Genomic DNA, 24,555 nt, shown 5'->3' with positions numbered 1-24,555 from the left:
AATATGACAGCAGCCTGTTTGCGAAATGTATTTTATTGATCAGTTTTCACTTATCTCCGTGTACTAATGAGACGCAGTACATACAGGAAAAATACAGTTTTTAAAAACATTTTAAAAAAATACATAAAATAAATATCATCCTAAAACATGGACCCAAGGAAACTTGCATAACACATCCACTCACCAGAACTACTGTCAACTTCAAAAGTAGCTGCAACTTATGAATCGAAATATTGACTGAATAATGTGTTATAAAGTGACAATCTTAGTTTACATAGCGTATGAGAATGGAAACCCACATGCGAGAATAAAGTGTTTTTGGATTTATTTTTAAATGGACATTTTTGCAATTTGTGGTGGTTGGTACAAGTTAAAGGTTAGTTATTTAAGCTTGTATTCTCAGGGGTTTGGTACCCAATCTTGTTGTTCTCCCTGTGCTTATGTTCTCTTTGTCGTATGTTGTTTATAAGTGCTCGATATTTTCTTGCGCTTATCATTGGAACCTGTTTAATTCAATACCTGTGTCTTTATGTTGGTGACTGTGATCCCTTATGTATCCTTGTCTGTGCTCATCTGGGAGCATTTCTGTGTTCTTGTGTCCTCTGCACGTGTTTCACCACTTCATTGTGGCTCATCAAGAGGAAGTATCACATTCAATCTGTTTTAAGACAAAATATATTGCTGGATAGTTTCAGCTCTTCGTTTGAAACTATATAGATGCACAGTTCAATTCTTCTCATAACTTTCAATTGTAAATGTATGCAGTGTTCAGTCCTGCCTTTTTAGGTGCAGGTAATGCTGGATATGTCCAGTTTGTTCAGTTATAGTGCTATACCCATGATGGGTTATCAATTTCTGAATGCTGAAAAAGAAGAAAATCTTTGGTTCTTCTGGAACAGAGGGATGCGATTGTCCCTGCTTGTTCGGCCACAAATTGACTGGATAATGTCTCATTAATTTTCTAAATACAATTGATGAGGAAGATTAAAAACAAGTGCATACATGCACTATTAATACCAACTCTGCACATTTTTAAATTAACTAAAACAATCCAACACTAATGGAAAAAGATACATTTTGTGTCGCCTATGAATACTATGGCCTCATTTTGATTCTGTGTATGGTCTGTTTGTTTAACAATATGCAGAACAGTACTCTGGGTGCTTTGAAACTACAGAGAAATTTAAACAGGGTATATAGCATGTTTAGCAGTGCAGGCCACAGCCTGATTTCCTTGTGAAGTATGGCCACTACGTTTCAAAGCAGAAAGCAGTGCTGTAACGCGGTGTACTCTACATTGCTAGTGTGCCGAAACCAAAAGCAAATCACTCGCATATGATTGTGTAGCAACAAAGTGTGCAGTGCAAGAGTAAAAAGATTACATAGGTTCAGGCTTAAATAGCCTCAACCTATGTAAGCTTTTGTTGAATGCTTTACAAACCAAGGTTTGTAATTATTGTAAAATTACTTGGCATTTTGTTCAGTCCAGCCCTACGTTGAAGGCAGTGCCTGCGGGCTAGTGAATCGGGAGCATAAGAGTTGATGGTAAGTAACCTGATGTGAGCTTATTAACCCTTGTGCATAGACCACTATTTCTAAATTTAACATTTTACTGGAAGGTAAATGTTTCAGTTGAGCATGAAGTAAAGGGTGAAAACTGTTACAATCGCTTACATTCAAGAAACACAACTTTCATGCTATGTTTACAAATGGGTATTACAGAAATGTTAGATCTTTATTACGAGTCACTTGGATTAAGGCATAGCTTGTACTACTAATGCCTTTATATATTTCAGCTTGTGGTCATCGGCATGCGAAATCACCCCTCAAACTTGCCAGTCCAGTTAGCAGCAAGTGCCTGTGTGTTTAACTTGACCAAGCAGGATTTAGCAGCAGGCATGCCCGTCAAATTGTTGGCTGATGTAACACATTTACTTCTTGAGGCTATGGAACATTTCCCAAACCACCAACAGGTAAAGAAAAAACACTAGGGTGTTGCTTCTTTTTATTGTACTTTGTCCTATTTTAACCGCTCACAAAATGTGTATTGCTGCTCAATGTGAAAGTGACATTGAACATTTCTTAGACTCTAACATATAGTTACTATTTGATAGGAATGTGAAGACTAAGGGTAATCGTGATATATACGTTTTGTCTTGATTTCTAAATCAAGTTCCACAATGCCCGTTTGGTGTCTCTACCTACCTTTATTTTGGCTATCATTTATTTAGGTATTTTGTCACTTGACTGGCTTGCTTCGACATTACATCATTTAAAAATGAATAACATCCTAGATTACTTGTGAATACTCTAATCATTGAAAACCTCCTAAGCAAGTCTTTAACTTTTAGGGTCAAGCAGAATTGTGAGTCTTTATCAGCTGATATCACACATGTACAGTAGAGTTCACGGTCATATTATCTGCTTTAAACATAGGATGTCGTGCACACGAATGCCATTGTGGGAGATTCTGTAACTTTATTCACAAGCAGTTTTATTAAAAGCATGGTTTGTCCACATTAGTGTGGCTTTTGTAGGTAAGTGAACATGTGTACAGTTCACCTGGTAGTTGTTTAACATGTGACAAGATGTGAGATCTAATTCTAGGCAAAGGTGTGAAGAGCAATTATTTTAAATTCCGCATTCTTAGTTTTGTGACTTTACTTTTAAGTGCATGGTAGCATAAATTGCTACTATACTACCTGCCCCTCTGCACCGTCTAGTCCTTCTTCTGATTTTGGCACATTGCACATGATTCTGAAATAGGCATTGGTAGATGTGCATAACCTAAAATTACCAGTTACAATGCGAAGTCTGTTATTTTGCAGTTGTAGCTTTTTACAAACTCTCAATGTGTACAGCACAATAGCCTATTTTAAGTACATTTCTCCTTGGTTCTTAAACATTAGGCAGCACTTCATGCAGATCTGTGGTTGGATAGTGCACATTGACAAGTACATGCTTTCACGGTCTCTTACTTTCATACATTTATTTGTAAGTTTTAATTTTCAAATTGCTGTTTGGAGGAAAGAAGCTTGGAAACAGAGAAGGCGTGATTTTTTTGTTTTTAATTTAGGAAGAAAGATATGTTGATGGTGGGATATTGTGTTGTAAAAACACACCAATATTTGAAAGACCGAACTAAAGCGGGACCAAGCAATTGAAACAGTTAACACCATTGAAACATGCTTTGGATATGCCCTGCCCCTTCTCACCTGACCTCCCTTACAAATTAATTCCACATAAAATCCAAGGCTGGGTCTGAAAATTCTGGAAGGAAGAAATGTAAATATTCCCATCACAAACTGATCAATGTCTAATATATATTCCAGTTTTTGTAATAACGAAGCCCGAGTAGGGTGAAACGCGTCGTTCCTTTCTTGCACCTAAGACCGTTGCTGCCTCCTTTGTCCATGTATTTTAAACAATAAAGGACACTTTGACTGCACGGTACACAAGCCAGCGTGTGGATTTATTGAAGACATCCAGCCTTTCGCTTTTATCATAGCCGGAGTGCCGATGTAACCCGGATTGGTTTCCAGTCCTTTTTATATATATATATATATATATATATATATATTTACTATAGTGTACTTAACACTGTTATTTATATAATTACTTTTTAACCAATTCTGCTACCCATCGCAGTCATCTTCTCCATCGTGGATTTCTCAGAGCTCCAGATACCTAAACACCCCTCCAGACTCAATTGATAAAAAGTTATCTTTTGTCTGAACTATGCATTACTGTGTTTAATTTGGGTTCATTTTCATCTAATGGAAGTTTAAGTTGTACATTTTATTTGTCAATATATTTGTTTTTGCAAACCAACACTGTTTCCAACTAACTGTGTGTGATACAATGATTCCAAATGTATTCGATCAGTCTGTGAGCATGTACAATAATTGCTCTCATGAAATTTGATCAGTTAGTTACTTGAATTAGAAAGAACTAGAACAGTGAAACCTATCCTACTTAACATCGTGACTTGTGTTTGGTCGGCATCATTACCAAATAGTGACCTATAGTAGTAGAAAAATAAGAATGACAGATTAGTAATCCCAAAATAAACTCCCCTGCACAGAGGTATAGGTGGACACATCTCTCATGGTAGCCTGAACACCATGACTATCTAATCGGGAGTTAAGCCCGAGCATCAAGGTGGATACCTAGTTACTAGTGCATGGCGAGTCTCTTCCCTGCAATGGAAGCCATAGGTACTGACCAGTGCACAAAGTGAGTTGAGCATATGAGTGAGGCAAAAAGCAATCAGTCCAGAACCAGACCATTGGCATGTATGCTGAGGGACTCCATTGATACCTGTGGAACAAAGTTGCAAAAAACAAAAATATTGTGTACCTTATTTAGAGAATTAGTTATAAAATGCACACCTCTGGCTGTAAAAACGTCTTTCTCCTTGTGACGCCCTCCAATGACCATATAACTCCTTTCCAAAAACCACCAATCATTGGCCATGAACAAATCAAATGGTAGAAAGAGACTTTATAAGTTTTTATTGGCATTTCATTAAACATGAACATCAGGACTCAACATCGTCCCATTTCGCCCCCCCGCGATCCCCTTCTCCGTCACTGTTTATATATTGTTCTTAGCTGTCCCACTGCATCCTATTTTGCTTCAGTCTTATCCTGTGAACATGTCCAGTATGCAAAGTTTATGTGGGCACCATTGGTGCATATAGTCACTTTGTAAATATTCTATCGCTCCCCCCCAATCTGTTGCAAATCTGTCTCCTTGTATGTTGGATGTGATTCTTTCCATTGCCACATATGTCCATATCCTATGTAGCCATTCTTGATTGGTTGGGTGGGGGGGAGGGGAGGGGCCTTTTGTTTCCAATTTTGTGCTATTGCTAGCCACACTGCTATGAGAAATCCCATGAAGTTTCTCTTTTGTGTTTTTGTAAGTGACCTGTCTCGGGGGGTCCCACATGCCGCACATCCATACTGCCTCACCTAGGTTAGCTCCCTTGAAGATTTGTTTGTGTTTTCACCTCTGACCAGAAAGGTTGCAGTTCCTTGCAGTCCCACCATATGTTTCTCCAGTTTCCTATTGCGTCGCAACCCCTCCAGCATTTTGCTTGTGCTGTATTGAAAATTCTGTGGAGTTTTTCCGGGGTGTAGTGCCATTGAATGATCATTTTTGTCCATACTTCTCTTGTTTGGATCGCCCAAGTCCATTTAGGGATCATTTGCCAGTTGTACATACATTGTTCCCTCGGGATTTGTTTCCCTAGGGTGGTTTCCTATTTCTTCATGCAGTGCCATGTTATATCTTCTGTCTGGGTTTTTATGAATTTATAGAGGGTTGAGACGAATTTCCTTTCTCCCGTCTGGGTCATCATGTATGTCTCGAATGGTGTCGGGGATCTTGTCAATGCGTGAGCTATTCTTGGGGTAGTGAGCCAGTGATGAAGCTGCTCGTACTGGAATCTGTCCTTTTCCGTAAGGCCCAGTAGCTCCTGACATTCTGCAAATGTTCTAATGTGTTGGCCGGTATACATGTCTCCCACTTTTGTGCAATCTGCCTCCTTCCACTTCTTGAATGCTCCTTTTTCCCACCTGGGGGGAATTCTGGGTTGTCTAGGATTGGTATGAAGGGGGCGGGGATCTATTGTGAGCATTTCTTTCTTTGTTACTCTGTCCCATATTTCCATTATGGAGGACATAATCTCTCTTATTTTGAGGTTTTGATGTCTGTGTTCAGGTTTGCTCCATAGTAGGTGGCGCAGTTTTGATCTTGCGACTGCTCTGTCCTGTGCCTCCCACCATTTTTCTGAAGTGTTAGTGATCCATTCGTTCAGGACCCACAGTTGCGCTGCCTCATAGTATTTCTTGAAGTGGGGGAGCGCCATGCCTTGTCTGTTTTTTGTGCGGTGAGCGTCTGTTGCGACAGTCTTGGTGTTTTATTTTGCCAGATGTATTTTGTTACAATTTTGGCGAGTGGTTTAAAGAATGTTCGCGGTATCCGTATGGCGAGTGCTTGCAAAATAATACAGTAGTCTGGGTAGTATTGTCATCTTAACAGTTATTCTGCCCCACCAGGAGATTGCTAATGGGTTCCATCTGTCCAGATCTCTTATGTTTTCTATGAGATTCGTTTAGTTCCCTGTGTAGAGGTTCTTTATTGTAGTTGTCAATGTGGCTGCAAGGTATCTCACCCCGTCCTCCGCTGTTTGCAGGTGAAGATCCTTCGTCTTTTTGTAAAACTCTCGTTTGTCCCCAGCCAGGACCATTACCGTTGATTTCTGCTTATTTATTTTTAGTCCCGATATTGATCCGTAGTCGTCGATCTGTTGAATGAGAAGGAGTGTCTTGGTTGGTTCTGTTATGGCCATCATTATGTCATCCGCATATGCCGCAGTCTTGTGTGTTTGTCCACCCATTTCTATTCCCTTTATGTCGGGGGTCGCTCTAATCTTTGCCAATAGGGGTTCGAGGAAGATTGCATACAGCAGGGGTGAAAAGGGGGCATCCCTGCTTGGTGCCCCTTTTGTATTCTGATTGGGTCAGAGAGTTCTCCATTTACTGCTATCCTGGCCGTTGGTGAGTTGTAGTTGGCTCGAACCATATTTATATATGGGTTCCCCATACCCATTTTATTTAACGTCGCAAAGAGCATCGACCGGTCTAATGCTTTTTCCGCATCTATTGATATAATTGCTGATGGGGTTTTTTGTGATCCCAGCTTCCTCTGAGGTGTACTATTCGTCTGTTGTTGTGGGTTTTCCTGTTTGGGATGAAACCTGATTGTTCCTGATGAATCAGTTTGGGGAGTAGGGTTAGAGCCTGTTAGCGAGAACTTTTGTGTAGAGTTTGGCATCGATGTTGATTAGAGCTATTGGGCGGTAGGAGCTCGGGTTTTCTGGGTTTTTGCCTTTCTTGTGGAAGATTAGGATCTTAGCCTCGTTCATTGATGTTGTGATGTTGGACGTGTCTTTGAAGGTGTTAAAGAGGTTTGTTGGGATGGGTGTTAGTATTTCCGCGTATGTTTTGTAGAAGGCAGCTATGTAGCCATCTGGTCCTGGAGATTTATTTTTTGGTAAGGCTCTAATTGCTTTTGCTACCTCCTCTGTTGTTATTGGTTCATCCAGTGCTGTTTATTCGTCTGTCCTTATGGTTGGTAGAGTTATCTCCTTTAAAAAGGCTGCTTGCTCCTCTTCGTTTGGGCTCTGTGTATAGTTTCTGATAAAAGTCTCTGAATATCTTTGATAACTTTTGATTGTGTTTTCTTTGTTCCTTGTCAGTCTTTTAACGAATGTACCGTTTGGTTTTGCTTTTTGCCTTTTAATTGTCTTGCTAGCAGTTTGTCTGCCTTATTGATTTCATCGCATACCAATGTTTTGTGTAGAGTAGTTGCGTTTCCGCTCTTTTGGTCCTTAGAAGGTCTAACTGACTCTGGACGTGTCTATATGCCCTCTTTATTTCCTGGGATGTGTTCTTTGTCATTTCTTCTCTGATCTCTTCCAATTTTTTCTCTAAATCACTTTCCCATTTGTATGATTGCTTGTCTTTTTGTGCTTTCAATGCTATTATTTGTCCCGAATCACCGCTTTAAAGGCTTCCCAGACGATGCTTGGGGAAACTTCCGGGGTGTCGTCCTGATTGAAATAGTCCACTATCTTTTCTCTGATTGTATCCTTCAGGACTGGGTCTTGTAGGATTTCTCTGGGAAGCACCCAGCGCCATAGACCAGAGCATTTCCATATTTTAGGAAGTGAGATCCAAAGTGGAGCGTGGTCTGATAATGAAATTAACCTTTCTCTAAGTCCTGGATCTCTCCTACTAGGCTTCCTGTGACCCATATGTAGTCAATTCTAGAACTTGTGTTATGTACGTGTGAGTGATATGTGTATCCCTGGGATGCTCCTCTGAGTCTCCGCCAGACGTCTTCTAGTACCATCCTGTTCATCATCTGTTTTAGCGCTAGTGAGGGTGTCCCTTGTTGGGTGTTTTTTGGATTTGAGCGCTCTTCCTTCTGGTTTCATGCAAGGTTGAAGTCTCCTGTTAGTATTACTTCCCCTTCTGCAAAGTTTTCTAGTTTGTTCATCGTTTCTTTGATTAATCCGTCCTGGCCCATGTTTGGGGCGTACAGGGTTGCTAAGGCGAGTTGGCGGTTCTCTATCTGGGCTTTTACAAATAGGTATGAACCTTTTCTGTCTGCCATCGAGGCTTTGATTTGTACATTGAGATGATTGGTGAATGCTATCATGACTCCTTTCTTTTTTTCTTCTTTGTTGGATTGGAGAATTTGGTTGAAGCCTCTTATACGGATTAATCCTTTCCTTTTTTTCTGTATGTGTGTTTCTTGGAGCATTATAATGTCGAAGTTCTCTCTGTGCAGGAAGTGTTCGTTTTTTTTCCTTTTTACTGGCGTGTTCAGCCCTCTGATGTTGTATGTTAGGATGTTTAGCCCCATTCTTTCTTTTGAGTCTTTGGTATTATTTGGGTTTTATCGTGTGGGTCGCTGTGGTATGTTGTAGTTCCGGTGTTTAACTCTAACTCCCTTTGAACTTTCCCCTCAACTCCCCCCCCATCTTTTCCCTCCCCCCCCGACCCCCCAACTTTTTCCCTGAGGGCACTGGGTCCTATGGTTGCTCGGGCGTTCTGCCTTTGCTCCATTCACTCTAATATCTCAGGTTTACAGTTTTGCAGGGAGTCCTAAACCCTGCTTGTATTGCAGATTCCACGGATGTGTTACGCTCACCTGACTCCCACAAAGACGTCGATCTGGACAGCACTGCTGCGATCTCCACCAATGTGACGCATAGGGCCGAGATGACGGACTGTACTGGCCCACCTAGCTTCGTTTGCTTGGCCCGTAGGAATTTTCTTCTGCAAGTGGAGAAAGGGAATTAACCACCTGTGGAGTTGAGCGTAAATTCCCCCACCCCGTTGTTCTCCCCACTGATCACCTTGGATGTCCCCTCTTATAGTCTCACCTGATGATTTGAAAAGATGAGCTCTCCATCCTGCATTGAGCGCAGGGGCGCGTAGATACTCGTGGCAACCGGTAATGTTCAGGTAAGGATTTAAATTATCCAACACAGTTCGATAAAGTAATGTCCATATGTAACCTGTTTCTTTCTCCCTTATTCAGGCGCTGAGAGAAAGTATGAAGTCTCGGGGAATAATGCCTCCGGCGGTAAAATCAGGTAAGTCTTTTGTGGTGAGGAGGGTTCCCCTTGTTAGTCCTTTGTTTCACCTTGCTGTCCTTTTGTTTCCCCTTAGGGGCTGGGGTTTGGCTAGGATGCAGTGGAAGCTGCGCCGACCCATGAAGAAGAATAGTACCCCCGGTGGTAAAATCAGGTAAGTCTATGGGGGGTATTCCTCTGTGTATTCCCTTGGCTCACCTTGCTGTTCTTGTCTTCTCCTTAGGTGCCGGAGTGCGGCGGGAACATGCAGGAGGATGCGGTGAAATGTGAAGATGCTGCGAAGGCCGGTGAGTTCAGCGAGGCGCTGCAGCAGGCAATGCGACATGCATAAAATAACTTTTCATCCAGCTCGAAGGTGCGATGAATCGGGAATTCAGGTAAGGATCAAAGGTATTGCTCTTGTTCTAACCTTTTCTCCTTCTTCCTCCCTTTTTCTGAGCTCCAATCTCGAGGGGGGCGTGGCAGAAGACTGGATGCAGACTTGCAGGCACGGTGAGCGTTACGCTGCTGGATGCAGAATAACGCGAAGCGTGTGCTGCTCTTCGGGCGTGGTTTAAATAGCCTCTAGAGTAGTCCCAGGTAAGTATTCCTCCCCAGCCCTACCCGAGTAAAAAAAATAGTCCCTAGGTAAAATAGTCCCTTCCAAGCCTCTTTTGGCTTGGAGCTCTTGCAGCATGGTCTGCATCAGGTAAGTTTGCAGCATGGTCTGCATCAGGTACGTTTTAATCTTAGCCTGGCGCCTATCCGAGCAATAGCCCTTAGCAGGGCTTGTTGGGCTTGCTTGGGGTAACTTGATGCCTGCTTCCGGGGTTGCTGGACTTGGTCTGGGTCTCCGGGGGTAGGCATCATGACAGGATGTCCCATGGCTCTGCCGCATCTCCATATATTCACCTGCCTAGTCAGTTGTTACGTGCCTCTGTGGTCTCTCCCTCCTTCTGTTCTTGCTTCTGTCCATCATTTCTGGGGGCAGATTGGTTGTTCTCAGGTTTACGGGATTGGAGCCTTGTCCTCCGTTTCTCAGTTTGCCATCCCCTTGGATCTCTCCTTCGTCTCTGCGGTTCTTTATCGTTTGGGGGTTCTATTTCCTGTTCTTGGCATCCCAGGATCTTTAGGTCTTCCTCGCATGTTGTGATGTGATATTGTCGTTCCTCCCATGTGAAAAGGAGGCCAAATGGGAATGTCCACTTATAGCGTATTTGTTTCTCCATGAGGAATTTAGTCACTTGTAGCATCTCTCTTCTCTTTCTGAACGTTGATTGTGCTAGGTCTTGGAACAGCTGTATTTCTTTGCTGTTCATTCTTATTTGCTCTATTGTTGAGGATTTGTTCTTTTTGTGTGTATTGTCAGTGCCACCATTACGTCTCTTGGGCGGGTTCCGGGCTCTCGGGCTCTTCGTGGGCCTACTCTGTGTATTCTGTCTATTTGGATTTCTTCCCCGGAGCCCTCTGAAAGTATGTCATGGAACACCTGTTGTACTGCTGTGCGAAGGTCCTTATCCTCAACAGTTTCCGCCATGTTCTTTATTCTTATATTTGATCTCCGAGATCTGTTTTCCAAATCTTCACATTGAGATTGTAATTCCAGTGCCAGTCGTGCTAACCGGTCTTGTGCTTCCGCGTGTTGGAGCGTTTCCTCATCTATGTTCTGGACCGTCCTTTCCAGTTTCTGTTATCTCCTCTAGGTTTCCTATGTCCCTCTTTAGTTCCTGAACTGCTTGTCTCATTCCCCCTTCATGTTTTCAAACTGCGCTTGTGTGGAGGATATGAATTGGTCCTGAAATTCATTGAATCAGGTTTTCATATCGTCTTTAGAGGCCATTGCTGTGTCCTCTTTCTGGTCTGGTATGTTTTCCCCCTCGCTTATCTGTTTGTTAGTCTGCTTTGGCGCTGTTTTCTCCACACCACAGATTTGGATCAGCTCTTGATCCTGTTTGGGTCAGTTAATGTTCCCTGATGATGCCTGTGTGCCGTGCCGGGTCCTGGCTTTTGACATGTGTATGTTCCTTTGGGGTCTATACTTCGTATCTTGTTGATGGATCCCGTTTAGGCTATAGATTCGAGTGGGTGCTTCCCTACCACATGTGTCTGATGCTTGTCTGGGCCTTGCCGTTCTTTGTCTGATGTGGGTTTGGCTTCTCGGGCCCTGTGCGCCGGTGCTCGCTCAGTCTTCATTGATCTTTGGGACTTGGCTGTGTCTCTGAGCGCCTTCTTTAGAGGTTTTCCAGGAGAGCCCTTGCGGTTCTCTAGTGGTCGTCGCTCCCGCCTTTACTTGTCTGGTTGTGGTCCTTGGTGGCTTCTGCTTCACTGTAAATCCTATTCTTTCTGTGCTGTCCCGATGGGTATGTAATGACCCTTTAGGCGGGGCGTGGACTCGGTACCCCGCCGCAACTTGAGTTAAGGGAGTCACGGGGCCTGGTCCGGTGGCTGTGTGTGGATTTAAGACACCTTTCCGGCTCTGGGCTATGCCCCCTTCTGTTGGTCGATGTGAGGGGGGAGTGCGGCCCTGTCCCTTATATTTAGGCCTGCATCTGCACTGAGTATGTATATTTATATTTGGGGGCTTCTTTTTGCTTCTGGGCCCCTTTGCTGTCCATCGACTGTCCTTCCCCTGGTGTCCCGTATTGTTCCTCCCGGGCAGTGCCCTGGGGTGCTCCGGGTCTGTATGTGGGGGGGGCGCGCCTTTCTCCTCTGCCACTGCGACCCTCCCCCCACCTCATACCTGTGGTTCGCTGTCTCTGCTGGGTGCTGCCGTCTTCCTCTAGCCAGCTTGCGACAGCCGCCTTCCCTTCTCACTTATCGGGATCGCCGGGGTGCGTATCTTCATCTGCTGGGCCGGCACCCTCTCCAGGCTGCGTCTCGTCTGGTACTTCTCTGCTTTGATGCCGCCTACCCGCGATCCTGGGCTGGCCTCTTCCACATTCTGCTGGGATGGCGCCTTCCTTGCGTCCGCGACTCACCTCCATCTGGGTACACGCTGGAGGTGCGTCCTGCTTTCTCCGCCGGGTCCTCTTCTTTCACTCTGTTCCTCTTCCTGAGTCGGGCGATTCTCCGCCTCTGGCTGCTAACGGGACCTATGGAGCTTCCCCAGCGATACGGCTCTCCTCTTAGGTTCTGCGCTGCTGGGCTATTCTGGGGCCTGGATGCTGGATTTGGTCAGACCTTTGCGGGAGGAATTGAACGGAGGGGCTCGTCCTCCGGGACTTCTCCTACCGCCAGGCGTCGGATGGAGGTTCTGCTTCGATGGGCACGGTGTGTGCTTAATTGCCTTTCTTTATTGTTGCGGCCCGAGCTGAGGGACGGAGCACTGCTCACGCACGTCTACCCGGCTCGGCCGCCATCTTGAAATCCCGGGGGATACTTTCTTGACTAGAAATATTGATAGCACACTATTCACTCTGAATCACTCGGACAACCACAATCCCTTACTATTGACTATTCTGTTTGGGTATGATGGGAGTTATGGTCCAAAACATCTGGTGAGCGAAACGTTGCTGACTTTAGTAGCTTCCCTCTTCCCCTTGGATTTCAATTGGGGATATTATAGCATCTATATAAATTGGATCTCTAAAACTTAAGATGGCACTTCTGTTTTACTTTGTTTTCTCAACTTGAAATACTGTAATTTTGCAACAAAAAAAAGAAAACAAATTTATAGGCACCCAGACAACATGATAGGCTGCCAATAACTAAAACATCATCAGCAGGGGGCTTGCCCGATAATGGCTCTGGGAACCACAATAAGACCCTCTTTTCGCTTATGTCTGTAACTTGGTCCCTGGGCAGTTACCGGCTGTGGAAGCCCTCTGCATCAGGTTATTGCTTAAATACGTATTAATGATCTAGTGAACTAACTTGCCCATTTTGAAACGAGAAGAATTTTACTCATTGCATCCCCACTTGCGCAAAATCACAAGATCTTGGGCAAATCTAAAACTCACTAGGCTGCATGCTCTGCAATATTCAGATACACTTGTGGATTGCACAGCAATAAGTGATATGTTAAGATTAATCTGCATTAAGAAGGATTAGAGGACAATGTTGCAACAGATTTTTTTCCTGTGTATGCATTTTCAGTTTATGCTAAATTTCATTGTTTTCATTGCAGTTTGTTTAAAGTAAACCAGCAATGAACAACCTTGACAGAAACACATAAATACTCCTACGTCCCGTACCCTTTCCTCCATATTTATGGGACATTCCTCCGTCCTGTGGGACGGTCCCGGAGCACTTTGTAAAGGCACCCAAAATTTAGCAAACAATTTAGTCCTTCCTCTCTTTCTACGTGGAGCCCGGCACACGGCCGTAGCCCCGCCCATCTCGGCTCTGCATCGCCCATCAGTCCTTTTCTCTGCTCGTTCGGGACTGGACGCACTTGCATCCATGGAAGATTTTCTTCCTTTTTTCCTCATCTATGGCTCTCGCTAGCGATCGTGTACTAGTCTGTCTGTCGTTCAAACTAGACTTTCCAGATTATTCACCGTGTCACCGACGCTTTGCGAGGGCGGGTCCCCATCCTCTTTGTTTAGAGTGTTTGAGTCCGGACCACCGTTGGGACTCCTGTTTTTATTGCGATTCCCTTTCAGTCCGGGCACTTCAACGTCGATTGGAGCAGTGGGAGGAGGTGTTTCAACGTACTCCTCCTTCGCATTTTCAATCATTTATCGACGAAAAGAAGAAACGCCTGGTAAATTCTTTACTTTTCAGAGCACCCCGGCCGGTAGACACCTTTCCGGGCTCGTCCCGGGCCTGGAGGAGCTTCGACCGCTCTATCACCGGGGATTGCCCCGAGGTGGGCCTAATAATTGTACTAGAGTTTTCTACGAGGGTCTCCGTAAGGGGCCTGTGGATACTGGAGTATGCTCCGAGGCCAATCCTGTGGGGGCTGCTTGTAGACCTAGTTCAACTGAGTTGTGGGGTACCGGAGCTCGCTCTGAAGCCTCTTTATCAGCTTCCCTCAAAAGTACTGGGGTGTGCCCCGAGGCCTTGGTTGGGCTTGGTGTTGCCGAACGGATGTTCGAGGCCCGCGCTAGTAAGGCTGTGACCGGACCTGGGTCCGAGGTCCCTCGTACAGAGGCTAAGGAAACCAACATTTCTGAGAGGCACGACAAGGCTATATCGGTGAAAGCTGTTTCTCACCGTTCCCGCTCTTGTGGCGATGCCAGAACTGTTGTGGGGGCAAGGAGTGAAAGTTCCTCCTTTACCGGCTGTGCCGAGGTCCTTCCTCGTTTGGCTATTGGTATGTCGCAGAAACATTCCAGGCCACATAGTACCGGCTCGGACGAGGTTCCTTGTGTAAAGGCTAGAATTAAGACCCCTGATCCACCGATGGGGACCCCTGCCTCACTAACACATGTGCCGCAGTTCCCCTCAGGTGCCGGCAAAATGGCGGCCGTTCCCGCCACAACCACGGCGGCCATTTTGGGCGCTTCCCCTACAACTACACCATCGGCCTCAGGTGTAGGAGTTGGTTCTGTGGGTGAACATAAGATTCCTTGTGCACATCTGTTTCGTCCAGTTTACGACTGGAACGCTCGGATGCCCCTTCCGCACAATATCTCGTTGCCTGTGGGTTCAGCACCCTTGATTTTTGTGGACACTTTGTGGTTTGGGCCTGTTTGGCAACCCTCCCCTCTGCGTCCCTGGAATTATCCTCCTCATGAGGTCTCCTCTGGCAGCTTCAAAACTGTCTCCGGAGTACGCCTTTTTCGGCAAATTTCAGACGCTCATGTGTACCGACCTCATGAGAGAGTGTTTCAAGGGTCTTTTCAGGGAGATATGCCCGCCTGTGCCTCCTGCTCCATCTGCTCCCCCGGTGGTTCCGCCGGCGCCGCCTTTGCCTACGGTGCCTCCCCCGACCCTTCCGCCCTTGCCTCCATTGTCCTCCGTGGACAAGGCGGTGCCTGACATGGTTCAGCAGGATCCTGACCTGTCGGATGATGTGCAGGGTGATCAAGACAGCGAAGACCAGCCCCGCTCTATTAGAGCTTTCCATGACCGGGTACTGGACATGATGTGCCTATTGGATGTTCCTGTGCCGAGGCACCTGCTCCGCAGGAGGGTGGGCTTTCGGGGGCGTTCACCCTGTCTCCTTCGGAGCGTACCGGCCTGTTCTTGCAGAAGGACGTTTTGGCCTAGGTCCGTAGGGTCTGGGCAAAGCCACACTCTTGACTTTTCGTCAAGAAGAAAATTGACGCGCGATACAGGCTGCATTCTTCCGAAGAGGTGGCCCTATCATCTTATCCGCCCCCCTCCTCCACGGTGGTGGCTGCGGCCACTTTACAGTCCAGGCCTGCAGCATCCTCTTCTACGACGGCTACTCGGGTCCTGGGGGAAGAGGACAAGCTCCTAGACTCCCTTGGGAGGAAGATTTTCTCTAACTCGGACTTGCAGCTCTGGCAGGCCAATGCGGAACTGGTGTTAGCGGGGGCGAATATGAAGATGTGGAAAGGTCTGTCGGAGTTTGAGGAGTTCATTCCGGTCAAGAAGCTGGAAGACTTTAAGGCGGGATTGTCCGGTGCCAGGGTCTTGGCCCAGGATCTGCTGGAGGCCACGGCTCATCACGTCGACACTTCAGCTCGGGGCCTTATGCTGGGAGTTGATATCTCTCGACAGGCGTGGTTGCATGCCACCAAGTTCTCAAAGGAGGTGCAGGACAAGGTGTTGGACCTGCCGTTTGGCGGTAAGGAGCTTTGCCATTCCACAACAGATGTAGAGCTGACCAAAACGGAGGACAGCACCCAGACAGCTAAGTCCTTGTCCGTCCTGGTTATAACTCCATTTAGGACCCAGAGACCGTTGTCGCAAAACAGACCCTCCTCTGGTTTAAGGGGGTTTCCAGACCACAGAGTGGATACCCCTTCGGGTAATTCCCGCCGGAGGCAGCAACGGACTTGGTTTTTTTTTCACCCGCTCCTCAGCCTCCTCATCAGGTTCAGGTGTTAACACCACTGAAAAGCCTGCCAAATGAGGGTTCTCTTGCCCGTTGAAAGCCGCCGGCAGTCTCCAGCTCCTGTTCCACCTCAGGCTGTCGGTGAACTGGCGGAAATCTTCCATGATGGTCTCTCAGGAATTGATTTTCCTGGGTTTTCGCTGGAACACGATTGACTGCAGAGTGTACCTGACCGGGGACAGAATGGCGGATCTGTTGGCCACGTGTCAGATGTTTGCGCGGTCGGAGAGCATGTCGGCATGGTGGTTCCAGAGGCTTCTGGGCCTCATGGCCTCGTGCGTATTGACTCTTCTTCTTGCTCCTTCCAAGATGAGGCAGACTCAGAGGGCTCTTCAGAGTTCTTGGCGTCACATTGTGGATCTGGACTCCAAGTTGATAATGATTCCGGCTTCCATGAGAGCGGACCTGGAGTGGTGGTAGTCTCTCAGCAACCTGTCGGTGGGGGCAGGTTTTCAGGACCCAGCCCCTATGGTGACGGTCATGACAGAGTCCTCCCTTCTAGGGTGGGGTGCAATGTTGGATCTTCTTCAGGTCTCGGATCTTTGGTGGCCTCAGGACAAGCTACTCCACATAAATCATCTGGAGCTTCTGGCGATCTTCCTAGCGGTCAAGACGTTCAGACCGATCATTGCCAAAAAAGTGGTCTGTATCCGTACGGACAATGTGGTGTAAATGTATTACATCAACAAGCAAGGGGGCACCAAGTCTCCCCCTCTCGTGAACCTGTACATCCAGATTTGGGAGTGGGTGGTTCTTCATGGTGTCTGGCTAGTTGCAGTACACATTCTGGGCCAGCTGAAGCTCACGGCAGAGGCCCTCAGTCGACGGACGAGTGGAAATTGAAGGTGGAGATCCTCTCATGGGTTTTCCTGCGTTGGGGCACTCCGGAAGTGAACCTCTTCGCGACATCAGAAAACAAGAAACTTCCTCTGTATGCCTCCAAAATGGGCTGGGAGCCTCCTCTCTGGGGGATGCTCTCGAGATTCCATGGCACAACATGAGGGCTTATGCTTTCCCGCCTCTGCCTCTGGTTCATCGGACGATTTGCAAGCTGAAGAACACTGTGAACTGTTCCCTTCTACTCATAGCCCCGTGGTGGCCGGCCAGGTTTTGGTTCTCAGAACTTCAACACCTGTCTGTGTATCCGCCGATCAGGTTGCCGGTGAGCCCCGACCACCTTCACCAGGTGGAGCAATAGCAGTGGCACCCCTCCCCACAATCGCTAAGCTTGGCGGCATGGTGCTGGAGTTCAGGTCTTGAGAACATCTTCGCCTGTCTGCGGATAACATGCGTATTATTCAGGCAGCCAGGAAACCCTCAACTAGGTCCCAGTACAGTAGCAAATGGCTCAGGTTCTGTCATTGGTGTCTACTAAAACAACTGGACCCAAGGGCGGCTTCGATTGACACAGTACTGTCCTTTGTATCCCACCTCTAGCAGAGTCGGGAATTCATGTTCTGTCATGCAGAACTTATCTTTCGGCGGTATCTGCCTATCTATCTATGGACCAATGCTCTTACTCTCTGTCTAATCCAGTGGTTAAGAGACATTTTGCGGGCTTGACGCGCCTTTATCCCCTGGTTCATAGTCCGCACCCATCGGGGGATCTAAATGTGGTCCTTACGGCATTGTGCCATAAACCTTTTGAACCAATGGCCACAGTGGACCTCAAGCACCTGTCGTGGAAGGTGTCCTTTTTGGTTGCCGTTACCTCAGTAAGGCGTGTGAGTGATCTCCAGGCTTTGTCGGTGGAGCATCCCTTCTTAGTTTATCACAAGGATAAGGTGGTCCTACGGACAAACACTTCTTTCCTGCCGAAGGTGGTCTCTAATTTCCATCTAAATCAATCAATCTCCCTGCCAGTCTTTTTCCCGAACCCTGCTTCAGAAGCTGAAAGGGTTCTGCAGTGCTTGGATGTTAGAAGAGCTCTTAAGTTCTATCTGGACAGAACTTCCGAATTTAGGATCTCTTCTCAACTGTTAGTGACCTTCGGTAATCCACACAGTAAGCAGGCCTCTAAGGCGACCATCTCAAGATGGATCGCTGCCTGCATTACGGAGTCTTACACCGTCCAAGGACTGCAGTCTCCTAAAGGTATTCATGCACACCTGGTGTAGGGCAAGGCAGCCGCAGTTGCCTTTCAGAAATATGTCCCCTGGGAGACCATCGCAAAGGCGGCTACTTGGGCCTCCCCATCGGCTTTTTGTAAACATTGTCTAGATCTGAGCTCCAGATCTGATGCCCAGTTTGGTCAGGCTGTGCTGAAGAACCTTTTTCAGTAAGGGATTTTCCATCCACCCTTTTTTCCTGTAAGGAGTGCTTGGGAATCTCCCATAAGTATGGAGGAAAGGGGATGGGACTTAGGAGTATAACCAGGTTATTCACTGTAGTGACCACCTTACTCCTAGTCCATAGTCCCCTTTCCTCCATACGCCCGCCCTCCGTCCCCTCTAATAAGGTTCCTCTGTTATTGCTTAAAGGTCTCTGACCTGGCGATAGAGAAGGACTGATGCGCGGGGCGGAGCCGAGATGGGCGGGGCTAAGGCCGCTTGCCGGGCTCCGCGTAGAAAGAGAGGAAGGACAAACATTTTTGCAAAATGTTTGATGCTTTTACAAAGTGCTCCGGTCCCGTCCCACAGGATGGAGGAATGTTCCATAAGTATGGAGGAAAGGGGACTATGGACTGGGAGTAAGGTGGTCACTACGGTGAATAACCTGGTTAATATTGCAGTCAGGTGAAAAAAGGAGGCACTCCTTGACTGGGGTGGCATAACATTTCAGTTTATTTTTAGGTCTTTCTGCAATAAAAACCAAAGGAAAGAGTAGTGAATCCAACAAAACACCAGCCTCTCATTTCAAGGTGGAGGATCATGTGTGTGCCTAATGTGCAATGATCAAAATAGAAATTCTTTACTTTGACTGGAAATGTCTTCCCTTTTTATATGGGCAATTCCCCATCTTCAGGGTGTCAGTAATGTCCAATACCTCTGTGCCCTTTGAATGTCACTTGGCGGGGATAGCAGCCTGCTACAGCGCTGAGCAAGAGGACTTCAAGCTGTTAGAACCGTGGAGCCATTGGCACCCACCACCCACTCGAAACGCTGCACACGGGTGATGTCTGTCGGTGACCGCACTTGCTGAGAGCTGAATTGTTGTAGTGCTGCAGGGTGCTTGGGCACAACGGACACTGCGCTGAGCCATAGTGATAATTTATTTTAGATTTGAAGAAGTGATTGATATTTAAAAAGCATAGCACACCTTATGCTGTGTGAGGTAAGTTGACCGGTGGGGGAGGGAGTATATAAGAAACTAATGTGCTCCCATTGTGAAGGAGGGTTGTGACGAATCCACTTCCGGGACACCAGTGGTCCAGGGATGAATATCTGTTTCTAAACCATCAATCAACCCCATACCTCTAGTACACAAGAAGTGATCTGAACAGATTCAAATACAAGTAAATTATAAAACCTCCTTGTCCAATTTTGGTAACATGGACAGAACGGCAGGCTTATCTCAGCAAGGCCTTGCACCGTTGCTTAGTTGTAACACAGCAAAGATACAATTGCTACCCAATGATGAAATGGATTGTCCAGTCAAGGTTGTATGAAAAGATCTACTTTATTATTACTACAACACAATACTAGCACATTACAGTTACAACCCACACTGTAAAGGAACACAGAGGACAGACATTTTCACAAAGGAAAGGGATGCACTCTGATTGGATACTGACAGGAGGGTAGTTGGTAAAGCAGTCTTACTGTTCAAGGTTATTTGGTTTTAACATCAAAGGGTTGTAACTGTCTCTAGGGCCCTTCGCAGAAGGACCGGGCGACAGAACCATAATGTACCTGGTGCTGAAGAAGTTCTTGGTGCTTGACTGCGTTGAGGCGGTTCCAGGGCGCTTTGCAGCCTGTGAGACAGTTAGTGGTGGGAAACAGCTACGGATACCAGATGGCAGGCAGTTCAGCGAGCAAGGCTGGACGAATGTCTGCAGGCTGTCCAGTGCGGAGGGCTAAGAATCGTTGTCTCTGTGCTGGTTGGTGGATCTGGTATGCTGGTCGAGGCGTCTCAGACAGCTCTGGTGACTGCAGCGTGACAACAGTCAGCGGTGCAGCTGTATATGGTTCGAGGACTCAACTGTCTCGAAATTGTCCTTAAAAAGATGGACACTGGATGATGCTTGTGTGGCACTCCTAACTTTTTCGCAGGGAGCATTTCCTTTCAAGGCGGATGGCCCAAAGCTCAGGTGAGTGATTGCAGGCAACAGCCTTGTCCTTTGTCCGGCACTTCCCACCTAGGAAGCTTGCTGTGAGAACCTAGCAAGGCACACTTTGTGCTGGCTGCGTACCGGTTCTGGAGCTGCTGGACGGCTCCTCTGAGTCCAGTATCTCCCTCTGTTCCCTGGGTGATGTTTAGGGGAGGGCTCTTGCTTCCCTCTTGGAACTCCTGGCTTTCCTTCACTGGCGAAGATGTAAGGTAGACTGTACCTTCAGCTCGGGTCCAAATGAGTCGTCCTTACTTCTTGCAAAGTCTTCAGATGATCTGATCAGTGAAGGGCTCAGCTGTGGTTTTTTATTTTTTATTTTAACTTATTTTTGTTGGCAGAGGTTTTCAGTAAACACACGTCAGCATCATTACAGTAGGTAAATACAAGCGACAGAGCACATTAGCATATAGAATAGCATATACACAGTGAGAGAAGTATTCAAGTGTAAGGCTTCATATTGTCTGAAATCAATCCTGTAGAACCAGGGGGTGAGTCACTTCCAGACATGCTACCGTCTCGATTGATAAGGTAGCTGTTAAAGGCGGACCATATGTTCCTGGGGCGGGAGTGAGTGGGGAGCATGTTGAGATATTCTTCCTTGCAATTCCGGTCCCAGGTAAGTGTGTTGAGCCACCTTTTCAAGGTCTGGGCGGGGGAGGGAGGGGTGTCTTCCAACCTTGTAATAGGCATTTCTTGGCTATCATGCATCCAATCTTCAAGAATTTAACCATATGTTTAGCCTCAACGTCCTTCCACACTCCGAACAGCTCCCCCAGTGGATTAGGGTCAAGTACCATGCCAGTGATGTCCGTAAGAGCCCCCAAAGTCCCATTCCAGAAGTCGCCCAATATGTGGCATGTCCAAAACATGTGTAGATGGTCAGCACCCTCTAACTTGCATCGGGCGCAGGTGTGTGTGTGTGGTGGTGCGGGCAAACCTAGAAAATTTGAGGGGTGTAAAACGGTCTGTTTAGTAATTTGCATGACGCGGTATCGAGAATTGAGGGTTCTGATGTTTGTTAATCTGCTTAGAATCACATGCTGTGCATAGTCCGACATCCAGTGGTCACTGCGGAGTATTGCATTTTGTTTTTCGTAGTCGAAAAGGGGACGTCGACATAGGCGTGTCTGTAATACTATCCCTATAGTGACGTGCAGTGTACCCAACATCCCTCACGCGTCGAGGTCCCTCAGATTGTTTTTTTCCGCCCAGAATCTGGTCGCACTAATGCGGAGCTCGTTCGAGACAAATTGCTAATACCATTTATTCCTTTTTCATATAAAATTACGTTAAATCTTAATCCTTCCTTCGACGGCTAAGCTGTTCACTGCCGAATGAGACCTTCGACGGCGGTGATTTCGACAGAGGCGATCCTTCGGCACTGCCGAATCCGTGGCCTGGCCTCGCGGCCTGTACAGTAGGGAGAGTGGGGGTCGTGGGACACTTCTGTTTCTTTCTAAGAATGCCTTTCTCTTTCACCCCCCTTTCCTTCGGGGTCATTATCACTTTTAACTGTATCCTCAGCTATGGAGAGGACTCCTTTTGAGATTTTGCCCGCGCTGTAAGGGCAAATTCACGTGGAAGGATAAGCATAAGCAGTGTAACCGTTGCTTACCCCTCGACCACAAAGAGGGCGGCTGTGCGGCCTGTAAACTTCTTCGCCCAAAGACTTTAAAGGACCGCAGGGTCAAGAGGTGGGCAGCCTATGCTATGTCTAGAGCTGATTCCTCATCCGCCGCCGCCGAATGTGACGAGGACAGTGATAACACTACCTCCGTATCGGAGGTTGTAGACCTCTCTAAGGAACGCTCCCACTCCTCCGCGTCGGTCCCCGACAAGTTCGGCTTAGGCCCTGCTTATGGGGATGTACACCCCGGCGACACTGACGCACACAAGAAACATAAAGATAAACACACAACCCATGCCTCTTCTTTGTCGAAGTTGAAGAAAGCCCTACCGCCAACGGAGACACCGGGCCTACCAGTGACCTCTGCCGACCGTAAAGGCCGTAAGCCCTCCCCGCAACCGCGACCCGCGACTTGGCTGTCCACAGATAAGGGCGCTACCACCAAAATGACAGACGACACGCCTCCTAAGAGAGCGCCCATTGGTGACAAGGCCTCGGCACCGCCCAACATGCTGCCAGATGAACCCTCGTCGGACAGTTTAGTCGTCGAGAGCTTGGCTCGAATAGTCTCCACTGATGCTCAGACGGGCGACAAAGGATTCGCCGAGCCCCGCTCACAAAGCCAGGGAGACCCAGAGACAATCGGAAGGCAGGCAGGATGACCCTCCTATGTCGAAGAAAAGACTTGGCCCACGAAAAGGCTTCTCAGAAGGTGAGGGGAGTTTATCCTCGACGTTATATGAAAGAGCTAGACGGCTACAAGCAGAAACGCTTCCCTTTACGCCTCCAGACCGTTCTGGGCTACCCCAATGGATTTTAGAAAGATTCCAATCATGTATGGATAAGCTGGATAGGCTCATGTCCACCCCTGCACATGTAACACCCAAAAGATCAAGAGAGGTACTCCTTGAAAGACCCCAGGGCTAACTACCCAAGACTATTTAACCCACTTCAAGAGGGGGTTAATACATATGACCTCACTGAAGAACACTCTCACTTCCAAGAGGATGAGGAGTTCCTAAATGTTGAAGATCAACAAAACCTAGAAGAAGGTTTTGAGGAAAACCCAGACATGGGTGGTGGGGGCTTCGATGAAGACCCAGATGGCGGTGGCTCACAGCCTTGACAATCCCCAGGAGCGTCGACAGACTCTGACGTTCTGGACCTGTCCTCTCCTCAAACCACACCAGTCAGAAACCTGTCACCTATAGATGACCAACCTACTTTCAATGCGCTACTACGGAAGGCAGCAGCACATTTTGAGATTGATACAGGGGAAATTAATCCTGAAATAGATTTTGTCGAGAAAATCATCAAGGAGAAACTGCCTACTAGCCAGGCCATTCCCCTTCTCGCCTCAGTCAAGAGACTACTTATTCCATCGTTATCAACACCTGCGTTGGTTAGAGGGGTCAACCGTAGAATTGAGAAGTTTAGTCCCTCACCCTCTGACCCACTATACATTAAGGGTCACTCAGTATCTGATTCCTTGGTAGTAACCACCACAAGGGAAAGGGCAGGGGTTCCGCTATCTACTAGCAAAGCACACCCAGACAAGGAAGGAAAGAAGCTTTACGCCCTGGGAAAGAGGATCATCACAGGGTAGGCAGCTTTTTCCACCAGAATTGCCAATAACAATACCTTACTGGCAAGCTATGCTGATGCCCAATGGGGAAAGTTATGCCAAGACCTTGAAGTCCTTGAGTCCCCTATGAACTCGCTTGTTAGCCACTGTAACGGAAGTTGCCCTGGTTAACCAAAGCATCATCAAAAACACACTAGATGCTGCGGAGACGGCTGGCCGGTCTTTAGTTCAGGGGATACTTCTCAAGCGTCATATCTGGCTCCGGAACTCTGGTTTTAAACCAGATACCCAGTCGTCACTCATCAATAAACCAATCGAGGATTCCAACCTGTTTGGTTAAGCGGTGGATGACGCCTAGAGACTGCTAAAAAGGATTTCGATACCCTAAAAACTCTAGACCAGATCTCAAGGCCTCCCAATAAGCGAGGTTACGGCAACGGACGCTTTTTTCGAGGCCAAAGACCGCAACAACAACAATAATCCTCTGCAGGCAACTGGTCCCCTACTCAACGAACCAGTGGCCAATACGCTCAGAGGACCACGTTGAGGCAAGGGAAGAGGTCGGGGCCCCATTCCTAGAGCATCCCCGGCTACCAACACCAAATGACCCGATGGTTCGGGTCCCCTCCCATACATTGCCGGTCGGGGGATGGTTAACATCTTTTCTACCAGCATGGGAGGGTATAACAGACCGCTGGGTATTGTCAACTATAGCCCACGGTTACTGCATAGAATTCAGTCGGTCCCCTATGTACAGAATCCCAAGGGGAAGATGCCAATCACCAGAGCACCTCGACATCCTTCTTCAAGAAGTCCAACTGCTACTAGAAAAAGGAGCAATAGAGGTCGTGCCTCTATCACAGGTAACGGAGGATATTTATTCAGTGTACTTCCTTGTACCCAAAAAGGACTTAACCATGCGCCCTGTACTAGATCTGCACCCAGCGAA

General features: G+C 47.1%; 1 protein-coding gene across 1 annotated transcript in view; it reads left to right on the top strand.

The window, feature by feature from the left end:
• The window catches only part of ZYG11B (zyg-11 family member B, cell cycle regulator), a 682,105-nt gene that overhangs the window by 285,403 nt on the left and 372,147 nt on the right, over positions 1 to 24,555 (top strand). The window contains exon 5 of the mRNA XM_069642180.1: positions 1,797 to 1,973. Within this exon, the coding sequence (XP_069498281.1) occupies positions 1,797 to 1,973 (177 nt within the window). The remainder of the gene's footprint in view (positions 1 to 1,796; positions 1,974 to 24,555) is intronic.

This window comes from Ambystoma mexicanum, chromosome 1q, assembly GCF_040938575.1.
Source record: "Ambystoma mexicanum isolate Mex_15411 chromosome 1q, UKY_AmexF1_1, whole genome shotgun sequence".
NCBI classification, from domain to species: domain Eukaryota; kingdom Metazoa; phylum Chordata; class Amphibia; order Caudata; family Ambystomatidae; genus Ambystoma; species Ambystoma mexicanum.
Note: the sequence above shows the minus strand (reverse complement) of the source record. Positions and strands in the feature narration are given on the sequence as shown.